Consider the following 12,221-nt stretch of genomic DNA (forward strand, 5'->3'; position numbering starts at 1 on the left):
TAAAATGTTTAAAAGATAATTTTACCCTAACAACAACAGTAAAATTTAACAAACGAGTGAATATTTGAGTTTTAAAAAAGTAACGAGTGTGAGTTTGAGTTTTCACCAAACCTTCAGCGGGAATAAGTCTTTTTAGCCTATTAAAAATAATCAAATCATATATATATATTATATTTATATATATTGTATAAAAAAAAAAAAAAAATTTTCAATTTGTTATCATTTACATCTTTAAAATTTTAAATTTTCTCATATATATATATTTATTAAATTTAAAAATGTAAATATATCGGTAATATTATTAACATTAATTATGTATTGTTTTATCATTTAAAAAAAAATCACAAACATCTTTAAAATTTTAAATGTTTTCCTATATGCCTTTATTACTTCATCATTTTCTTTTATAAAAGTGTATCAATTTATATCGGTAATATATATTGTATCGTATAATATATTTACTGTATTGTTTTAAATTGATATATTTTATAATATATATAATTTTTCATCTGTATCATATCGTAAAATACGTATTTGTATTATAGGATACTGATAACTATAAAAGGTATGAGTTTAAGTTCTCATTGATAATATTTTAAGATTAAATTACTTATTTATCTTATGAAATTAGTTACTAAATTTAAAATTTTACCTATTTAAATTAATTGATTTGATTTTGAAAGAATGATTAATGATTATGATGAATACTGACTATGGTAAATAAGAAGAGGGATGTGTGATTAAGGTCATATGCGAAGCGAAGCAATGGAATAGGTCAATTACATCACTGAAAGGATTTTTTCCTATCATCCTATCATTAGATTTCGATTATTCGTACTTTGAGAACTTTTGGCACTAAAATTTGAGTTGGAGTAGTTGTTGAAGCAATAATTATGTTTCAAATATCAAGATTCTCTCACAATTCTTATTTAAGAAAAGTTCTAAAAGGTTTTGCTCTACATCGTATGTTTATTTTATAAGGTTTTTAAAGGTTTTTCATTTTGCTTTTAGGTGAGACAAACTGAGAGAATAATGAGTGAATATTAAAGAATATAACTGAGCCTTTTGAGATTCAAAAATCTCCCTTCCAAGCAAAATCTCACTAATTTTTTTTTTAAATTTCATGTTTCAAATCGAAAATAACGAGTTAAAAAACCTTAGGGAAAATGATTTATTTTTCAAATTTAGTCGAAAAAAATTGTTAAATATTTAAATTAAAGGAAAGAGAGAAAAATATAATAAATTTTTTGTTTTATTAAATATTTTTTTAACTAAATAATATTTTTACTCTTAATTCTAACGGTGGATATTTAGTTTTTTAAAATTAATAAATATGAGTTTGAGATTTCACGAAACCTAGGGTGGGAATAAGTTTTTTAGCCTTAAATTTTACCAAATGTAAATTCCGTTAGATAAGAATTTTTGATAGCATTGATCATGTTGCATTGGCAATATCCAATTTCGCAAAGTTATTTTCAAATTTAATTTAGTTCAATGGCAGCTAGACTAATTTTTATTTGTAATGGTGTATTTGTAAAGTTTTCAAATTTGCAAAAAATTATAGGGGCATATTTGTTAAATTTTCAAAGTTACAAAGACAAGTTCAAATATAGACCCAAAAACCCAGAAATAAAAAAACTAATGATTTGGGCTGGAATAAAAAGACCTAAATAGGCAAACCCGAAGCCTGAGTATTAAAAAAATTGGGTCTATGTTTGAACAATTAGGTCCGATTCAATAGGCCCAATTTACAAACTTTACTAAAGCTAAGACTCTTCTTGAAGACATTTATAAATGAAACTTGAGCCCCATTCTTAAAGATGGCAACAAGAAAGGGCAGATCCACATTCCTTGTCCTTATTAAGGGAATAACAAAAAAATCTCATCTCCTTCCTGCAAAAAATAATTATCCTTGTCCTCTTGCATAAATTTGAGTGACTAATAAGTTAACACTTCAAACGTTTTATTCATACATTAACTACATTGAGCTTGTATTTTCAAGTCTCAATATCTTCGTAACTTTATAATAAATAATAATATAATTTAAATATATAGATAATATGTCATTATATGATTAGATTTTATTTTAATTTTAATTCAAAATCATATCATCATGATAATAAATAATATATGTACTTAAATTATTTATCAAAAGTGTCTTCACGTCATTTTATTGCTTTGTAATTGTAAATTATACTTGTTACACATGCACTTTTCAAAATGAGAAGGGACTTTTGTGTCATTGAGCTTTCAACCGCACATTATGCCAAAACATAACATCTTTGCCTAATTTAAGAAGGCTAGTCAACCCCACAATATACAAGACGTGTGCCATTCCCTACAACTGGCTAGTCAACTAAATCCTTTTCCCTTCAAGCTAATTTTGCCCTTATTATATTTCTGCCTTGCATGTGGCAATACTTTAAACGATTTACACCATTTCCCGTAATTTCTATTCTCTAGTGGTCCATAGGTAGATAAAATAAACATATATTTTTAAAATTTTTTATATTATCTGTCATGAAATTTTTTATTATTTTGAAATTATACGAAATAATATATTTGATAAAAAAATAAATTATTAGAATGATATTTATTAGTGTTTAACCAATTGCCACCGTAGATTAATCTTGAAGTTCAAAAATCTCTCAATACTTTGACCCAGAAGAAAAATAAATATTAATACTTTAAAGGGAAAAAAAAAAAAAGGTGTTGGTTTGGATGTCAGATCTGGATGAATTGCAATGTCCCCACTAGACTTGTTCAACTTTTGTTGGTAGCATTCTTCCCTAATACGCCTGTATTGTTAATGAAATAATTAAAGTTTATTTGATCAGACGGCATAAACATTTACTGAATCAGAAGCCAACCACCCCAACGCCCACCCCGCAGATCCATCTCTTATTTTTGTCTCCGTCTGGTTTCTTCTTTTCGCGTTGAAAGCGATGGATTTTGCCGAGTGACAGAAGCCATTGCCCTCAAAGTCTACCTAACTTTTATGACGACTGGATGATCGTAGGTCAATCATTAATTCCAAATTTTACTTAGATTTTTAGGTTGATTTGATACCAAATTTTACTTAGGTTTTTAGGTTGATTTGATATCAAAGTACAATTCAACCCAAATAAAATTCGTGAAAAAAGAAAAAACATAAAAAATTTCATGGTGATGCTGCCATCATAGTCTCCCTGTAAGTCTTGATTTCAGCATGTGAAAGTGTGAAAGACGTAGCTACCTTTTATGGCTCTGGCTTTGTCTTGTTGAAATCGGCCAAAGGACTATTTTACCAACTATTTTTTTGGTGAAATTCAAAAGTTTAACCACCCCAGTTAAAAAACTCAAACCCTTAACTTTTTTTTATTAAAATGAGGGAAAAAATAGTATTTTATTATTTATATTAAAAATTAAAAAAAAAAATTTTCGTAAGTTTTAGAAACTAATATTTTATCTTTACCTAAAGTTTTTAAATTTTAAAAAGTAACAATTTTATCCTCAAACCTAATGTTTTCATATTTTTCAAACTGTAGCTGCCCTCCAAAACTTTCAAAAACAGTAATCTCACCCCCATTATCTAACTTCAGCTTTCCAACATCATTTGTGGCCTTCTCCTTCTCTCGGTGTGTCGAAAAACCGTGCGACGAAAAGATATTTCTTCATCACAGGGTGGTACGACAAAGAGATATTTGTCTCTTTGTTGCACGATTTTTCGGTGCATTGGGAGAAGGAGGCTAAAGACGACATTGAAAGGGATCCAAAAACTTAAGTTGAAGACTGGGAGTGAGATTGTTATTTTTGAAAGTTTTGGAGGGTGGTTATAGTTTGAAAAGTATGAAAACTCTAGGTTTTGAGGTAAAAATATTACTCTTCAAAATTTGAAAACTTTAAATAAAAATAAAATATTAGTTTCTAAAACCTACGAGGGAAAAAGTAATAAAATTTATAATTTTTTTAATATAAATAGTAAAATGATCATTTTATCCCTCATTTTAATAAAAAAAGTGAACAAAAGTTAGCTCATAAATGAGAATTTGAATTTTTCAACTGATATGAATGTGCTTTTGAATTTAAACCAAAAATTGGGTGGGAAATAGTGCTTTGCCCTGTTGAAATCCTATAGTTTATTTGAACCCATCTGTCGTCTTCTCATTAGTCAATTCTCTTCACAAATTCGTCCAAACGTTAAGAATCCATTGCATATTCAACTCCGTAAATTTAGATAGAATTTAAAAACTTTGAAGCAAAAATGAAGATAACCCAAAAAACGCAGTTTTTTATGGTTTAGACATTGAAATCTTCATGATTAAAATATAATTATATATATATTTTAAATATAAAAATATTATATAATTAAATAATTTTACATTAATAATAAAATAACATCAAATTATATAATGATACATATAAATATATATATATATTTATATATTTAAAATGAATAAATATTTGGATGAAACTTTATTACTGTTTTTTTTTCAATTGAATTTCAAAATTACTACTAATCAACGGATAAAATTTAGACCCACTGATTTGTGATGGACTTCATTTCACAATATAATTACCCAACCATTAGACAACAATCAATCCCCTATTAAATTGAACCCAAATAGATAAGCATCTGTTACTTATATTTTACTTTAACTTAAAGACGGTTACTTCAAATATTTGGTTTTTCAGGAAAAAATTCAGTTCTTTTATGATTAAAACTTAGCTGGTTTCCTATTCTTCAAGCTCGTTTTGTTTTTTAATTTGTTTTCCAATCATTTCCCTTTTCTTTTTTGTTTAAATAATACAATAAAATAAAAGATCATGGAATCTGTCAAAATCTGGAGTTGTCACCAAGTTCAAACCAGCTTGCACTTGGCTAGATTTGTTTCCAGTATTTTTGTTTTCTAAATTTCCTGTTATATAATTAATGTTCTCCAATACACTAAAAGGGTTCTCGGAGTTTGCTGTTTACTTATGAGTTCACAAATCTAAGCCCTCTTTATCTCTGTTGGAGCTTGAATGATCTTCGAGGTGACATCTTTTCACTTTTTTATTCGTATCTCTGTATCGTTTCTTGATTCCAGTTGTGTTTTAGATTGCCAGCAAATAAGTTCTTGTATTTATGATTTTTTTGTATTGCAACCCTAGATTTCATTTCACTGCTAGCTCAAAGAGTAGCAAGTTCCTTGTTGCTTAATCAATTTCAACACTTTGTTATGATGGGTTATAGAGGTTTTCATTTGTTAATCTGGGTTGTGTCAATCTTGTGTTTAGCATGCTTTTGTTCTTGTCAATCCCCCATAGATAATTACCTTATAAACTGTGGATCACCCACCAATACTACAGTAGACGGTCGTGTGTTTATGGCTGATAAATTGGCCTCACATTTACTTTCTTCACCACAAGATGTTATCGTCAATACTTCAGAACCTGTAACTTCCTCCAATGATTCGTTGCTGTATCAAACGGCTAGAATTTTTACTGGATCCTCGAAGTACACCTTTCCTATTAGCCAAACCGGTAGGCACTGGATTCGGCTTTACTTCAATCCATTTGATTCAGGGAATTTCAATTTGAGCAGAGCTAATTTTTCAGTTTCCACCCAAAAGTATGGTCTCCTTAGCAATTTCATTGCTAACTCTAAAGTTGTTAACGAGTTTTCAGTAAATGTAACCACAGATAACCTTGTTATCAATTTCAGTCCTTCAGAAAATTCATTTGCATTTGTAAATGCCATTGAAGTCGTTTCAGTTCCTGACTTGCTCATCACTGATGATGCTGTCCTCATTAGCCCACAAGAGAAATTCCAAGGCCTGATGTGGCAGGCATTGGAAACAGTGTATAGAGTAAACATGGGTGGACCTACCGTTACCCCTATGAATGATACCCTTGGACGAACTTGGGTTCCTGATCAAAGTTTCCTATTGCAAGCGAATCTAGCCACAAGTGTATCAAAGATTTCAGCTGTCAATTATGTTCCAGGTGGGGCTACTCAGCAAATTGCTCCTGCTTCTGTCTATGGTACTTGCACCAGGATGAACTCAGAAAGTGATCCTTCCAGCAATTTCAATGTGACCTGGGTATTCAATGTGGACCCAGGGTTTCAGTACCTTGTTCGGTTTCACTTTTGTGATATTGTGAGTGATGGTCTTAACGAGCTGTACTTCAATGTTTATATTGATTCCTGGATGGCCGTTAAGGATCTTGATCTGAGTACTTATTTGGTTAACACTTTAGCGGCTGCATACTACATGGATTATGTTACAACAAAAACTGTTAACAATAAGCTTAATATAAGCATCGGTCCATCTAATCTGCATAACACTTACCCCAATGCCATTCTAAATGGGCTGGAGATCATGAAGATGAATAATTCACTCAGCAGCCTCAGTGGGCTGACCCCTGATATCTCCAGTTCAAGTTCCGAGAAGAATGCTGGACTCGGGATAATAGTGGGAGTGAGTGTTGGGGTGTTTGTTTTGGTGGTGTTGGCTGGAGTTCTCTTTATGTGTTGGACGAAAAAGAGGAGAATGGGGCACCTGGGACACTCAAAGACATGGATTCCTTTATCTATTAATGGAGGAAATTCTCACACCATGGGTAGTAAATACTCTAATGGAACAACTGCTAGTGTTAATTCTAACTTGGCGTATCGCTTTCCTTTTGTGGCAGTTCAAGAAGCCAGTAACAACTTTGATGAAAGTTGGGTTATTGGAATTGGTGGTTTTGGAAAGGTATACAAGGGAGTTTTAAACGATGGTACAAAAGTGGCTGTTAAGAGAGGAAATCCCCGGTCCCAACAGGGACTTGCCGAGTTCCAAACAGAGATTGAGATGCTTTCTCAGTTCCGGCACCGCCATCTGGTTTCACTGATTGGTTACTGCGATGAAAAGAATGAGATGATATTGATTTATGAATATATGGAGAATGGGACCCTTAAGAGCCATCTCTATGGCTCAGGTCTTCCCGGCTTGAGTTGGAAGCAGAGACTTGAGGTATGCATTGGAGCTGCTAGAGGACTTCATTACCTTCACACTGGTTATGCGAAAGCAGTTATTCATCGTGATGTAAAGTCTGCAAATATCTTGCTTGATGAGAACTTCATGGCAAAAGTTGCTGATTTTGGTCTTTCAAAGACAGGGCCTGAAATTGATCAAACCCATGTGAGTACTGCAGTGAAAGGAAGTTTTGGGTACCTTGATCCAGAATATTTCAGAAGGCAACAACTGACAGAGAAGTCTGATGTTTATTCATTTGGGGTGGTTTTGTTTGAAGTCCTTTGTGCCAGACCGGTTATAGATCCAACCCTTCCAAGGGAAATGGTGAATTTAGCTGAATGGGCTATGAAATGGCAGAAGAAGGGGCAGCTGGAGCAAATCATAGATTCTACTCTTGCAGGAAAAATTAGACCAGATTCTCTTAGGAAGTTTGGAGAAACAGCTGAGAAATGTTTGGCTGACTTTGGCGTTGACAGACCCTCAATGGGAGATGTCTTATGGAATCTGGAATATGCTCTTCAACTTCACGAGGCAGTTGTTCAAGGTGATCCTGAAGAAAACAGTACTAATTTGATTGGCGACCTCTCACCTCAAATCAACAGTTTCACCCAGGTTGGTGCTAGTGTTTCTGCTGCTAATTCTGATTCGTCAACTGCGGATGATCTCTCAGGAGTTTCAATGAGTAGGGTATTTTCACAGCTTGTTAAGTCTGAGGGCAGATAATTCATCGGGGGTTGTACTCCATGAGTTTAGCTCCTCACACAGTTACACCTCATTGGTTTGTCCTCTGATCAACCGATACTTCCCACATTATAATGAATTGTTGTATTTTCTTTATTTTGTGTCATAGAGTTCAATTCTAGATTTTCATCAATACCTTTGCATTTTTGATTAACCATGGGAGCATATGTTAATGTGGCTTGTTGTTTGGTCACTAGACAAATGAAAGGAGGTTGTGGCTGTAGCTTAATGTCCTTCAGATAGGTGTATAAATCCAACTGTATGAATTGGGAAGTTGTGTGAGTTCTCAGTTACTGCATGGTTAGTGGTTCCAGCGAGATTTACAAATTGTATAAGGATTTTATATTTTAGATTTGTCCATTAGGTTATTTCCATGTTTATTAATTTATGCTTCATAAAGTGCACTTCTTCTCCTGATGCAGTTGTTTGTGTGACTTATGCTTAATGCAATTATTTTGTTTTTGTTTTTTTTTCTATTTGCATGCCTAACCAGTCGAATATCGTTGTTTTCTTGAGTCTTGTACGTCACAGTCTTGAGAGCAAGAAGATAGAAGTAGCATTTATAAGATGATTTAAAGCAGGCATGCTTGCCTCTTGGTTCGAGTTGATTTTCTATTCCAGCTAACAGAGGACGATCCCTCTTGGCCAAATGGTTTGATTTGGGTTGCTTTCTAGGTCCGTAGAATTTTGACTTCGTGCGTTGCAAGTATGTACTTTTCTTCAGTTTTTGTTTTGTGAAGAGATGACAATTCCCTATAGTTGAGCATGACTGCCATCCTGAATGAGAAAAGAATTCTTTGATAAAAACAAAGATATTGACAAGAATAGTTAAAATCTCCATAGTCAACGATGGAATGGGGATATATATATCTCTCTTATATATTTTTTAAACTCTAATCGGGATTATAAAAAGAAAATTGTGTAAAATTTCTCCTTGCAAAAAAAGGATAAAGATTCTTCATTATCACTGTGTTGAAGACAAAGTGGGGAGGGGGAAAGGTTTCTCTTGCAACGACAGAAATGAGATTAAAGTATTCGATCCTTACTCATCTTATTTGTCATCTCTAAATTGTTGTCTAAACTTTTTGTGGTTTAATATTCCTCCCTAATCACACCAAATGATGTTAAGATTTTTTTTTTAAGGAAAACTGTGATTGAAACAAATTCTAATTATGTTTGCAGGAGCATGGTAAATCAATTCTTAACTCCGCTAATTGGGATGTGAGAAATTTGATCTAAAAAACTTGGATAAATGCTCAACATTTACACATTCTGTTCTTCTTTTGACAGTCTCTTAGTCGTGTGTCAATGTATGTATAATTATTTTCTTTTTCAAGTTCTAACGCAACGCGTTTTGAGAGGAGAATTTCTGACTCAACTTTCAGAACTCCATTTCTCTGTAAGTCTTCACCCCTCTAATTGGAAGGTATCTGTCCAAATCAAAAATCCCACCATCATCACCCCTCTGTAAAACTGTTGGAGACTCAAAATAAAGAAGAGTCTCACATCTAATAAACTTAAATAAAATGAGTGATATATAAGTGTTGTGGATTGGACCTTAATATAAGCCAATTGGTTTTATGTAACATGAGTTTCAATCTTCATACTTGTAAATCCATTATATATATTTTCGATATAGTATCAGAGCATGAGTCAAACGGCGGGTTTAGGGTTTAAGGTTTAACCACCTAGGTGTTTGCACTTAAACGGAGGTGTTGGAGACTCAAAGAAAGAGTCACACATCTAATAAATAAAACATAAGTAGTGGTATATAAGTGTGTGGATTGGACTATCTAAATTGGACCTTAACAAAAGCCAATTGGTTTTATGTAACATGAGTTTCAATCTTCACACTTGTAAACCTAATATATATTTTCGGCAAAAACTGGCTTTGTAAGTTCTACCAAGTTTTAAAGAAACAACAGATTTCTGGTTGGACCAGAAGCCTTTCCCATTGCCTTCTTTTTTATTATATCTCCCTCCATTGATGACTTTCACTGTTCAATATCCCACCATCATCACTCCCAACAGAGCAGACAGAAAGTTGATTAAAATTAAACCACAAAATCAATAAAACTGGCAGAATTCTTTTTATATTATTTGCCATGAAATCTCAATATGGACTATCAGCAACATCAACTTCTGCCGTGGATGATAACATTAATCTACGAAACAAAGACAACAAAGCTGCACACGATACCTCTTTAGCTCGCCTAAGCACCACACACTTCCTTTTTACATTAACATATTTAGCACTGTATTTTTTGCCTTGTCTCAATCTCGTTATCAATCTTCTTCTATTATTCTTCGCTTTCTCTTTAACTCTGCCAAAGCACTTCTGGTGATCCTTTCCTGGGCACTCATTTTTTCCTCTCTTGTAAACGTGTAGCTCCTTAGATACATTTGCCTGCATGAGATGCTGTCAACAACTCTAGCGTGTCCATGGCCTCCCTGGCACCCATAATTAGCGCTCACCGACAGCACGAACGCCGCCTCCGACTCCATAGAGGTACAATAGTGTCATTTATACAACTTGACTTGCAAGAGGAGACCATTGCAAGAAATTCAATAATGGGGATATTGCATTGTTCTTCTCCTCTTATTTAGACATGTATGAATATGATTGTTCAGCCAACATTAATTAACAAAAACCCATTTGGGTTTCATGAGCTAATCATGTTTTGGTACATGCGATGATCACTAATTTTGGTCCCTCTTGAGATTGACTTAAAATTAATTGACTGTGTTTTATGTTACAATTAAGTAAATCAAGAATTGGTCCATCCGTCAATCTTCCCAAGGACAAAAAGAAACATTTTCTCGTGATTTTGACGCACTTTCTGAGGATTAGCAATAAATGTTTGGCTGTTTGCAATTTAGTAGGTAACTTAATTACGTTATTGTAGATAATGCGAAGGAGAATGTTGATCTAAACAAGTAACGATAAAATTAGTGTCAAAGTTATGATTATAGAAGGCCCGGTTTCACTTGATTGTTTGGCTGTTTGTTACGATGCAAAAATTATCATAAATATTTGGCCACAGGACTTATTCCCACCCCAGGTGTGTTACATTCACATATTAGTATCCGTTAAATATTAAAAATTTAAATATTTACTTATAAATTATTAAAATTAACAAAATTAATAATAAAGATTAATTATCTTCATCTTTATCTCTGGATAAAAGTAAATTATTTTTGTCTAATAACAAAAACACTATTTTTGATTAAACATGATATCAAAAAAAGGGATAAAGAGAGAAGTCAATCAGAGATGATGCTAGAAAATGAAAAGAGGAAAAAAAAAACTTAAAAGAGAAAATGTAACATTTTTAAATTTAATCATAAAGAAAAATTATTAATTTTTTAAATTTACAAGAGAAACTGATGATGTTAATTAATTGTATTAATTTTAATAATTTATAAATAAATATTTGAGTTTAATTATTTAATTGATACTAACACGAGAATACAACAAACCTAGGGTGAAAATAAGCCCTTTCGACCTAAATATTTGTTCGTAGTAGTTTTAAATAATATCAGTACTAAATAACAGTATATATATATATATTCATTCATTCCACGTAATTTTTTAATAAGCAATTTAGTTAGGTGGTTAATACAAGTGTGGCCTAGTCAAGTTATGTTTGGGCAGTATGACCCATCAAGTTGGATCCAACAACGAACTTTCCCCTTGGTTCCGCCTTATATTCTAAGTTTGACCTGTTAATAACAAATTTGATTTAGGTGGATAAATTTTTAAAAAATAATTTTTTATTTAAATTGTAATTTGAACAATTTTCATACCGAATCAAACCCTAAATCATATTATTTTAAAATACATATATAATTATATTCAATATAATTTTTTAATATGTGACTAGGTGTACAACTTATTTTACGCCTATTTTGTAATTTTTTTACATGTATATTGTATGCATTTCATATTTATTTTACATGATTATATTTAATTTTAGAAATAATTTAATTGATTTTATTAAATATATATATTTAGAAACGAATTATTTTAATAGGTTTAAACCACTAAAATGTATTTTTTTAGTTTAGTTTAAAACCTAAAATGATTTGATTTAAAAATTTGTAAACTGTTTTTTTTAGTAATAAAATTATATATTCATATTTTTTATATATAAATATATATATATATATATATAAATTTATTATAATATAAGTAAATAATTTTAAATTAATAATAAAATATTATTATACACATAACATAGCTTTTTTTCAATTTGGATTAAAAAAGCTTTCAAATAGTGCACAACCCGCAACAAATTTTGATCGCAAGTCGTTTCAACGGCTCTGATTTGTTAGTAACAAACTACCGCTGCTCTGCTTTGCTTGCGTCAGTAACCAAACTTTTACTTTAAAACAAAAGGCTCCAATCCAACTGGCAGCAACAACAGAATCTCAATTACCATATACGGATATAAGAAATGATTCTCACTAAATGTGTTTTTAAATAAATACATCATG

General features: G+C 31.7%; 1 protein-coding gene across 1 annotated transcript; it reads left to right on the plus strand.

Moving 5' to 3' along the window:
* The first annotated feature begins 4,647 nt into the window (after window positions 1-4,647).
* Window positions 4,648-8,145, plus strand: LOC123226129 (receptor-like protein kinase HERK 1). Its single transcript, XM_044650615.1, has one exon. It carries the CDS (start codon window positions 5,202-5,204, stop codon window positions 7,704-7,706), a length of 2,505 nt encoding a protein of 834 aa, XP_044506550.1. The 5' UTR covers window positions 4,648-5,201; the 3' UTR covers window positions 7,707-8,145.
* Window positions 8,146-12,221: the final 4,076 nt, after the last annotated feature.

Source organism: Mangifera indica, chromosome 9 (genome assembly GCF_011075055.1).
Source record: "Mangifera indica cultivar Alphonso chromosome 9, CATAS_Mindica_2.1, whole genome shotgun sequence".
Taxonomy (NCBI): Eukaryota; Viridiplantae; Streptophyta; class Magnoliopsida; order Sapindales; family Anacardiaceae; genus Mangifera; species Mangifera indica.

Excerpts from the sequence above, each read along its gene's own strand:
- LOC123226129 (XM_044650615.1), top strand. The coding sequence starts at position 5,202 with ATGATGGGTTATAGAGGTTTTCATTTGTTAATCTGGGTTGTGTCAATC.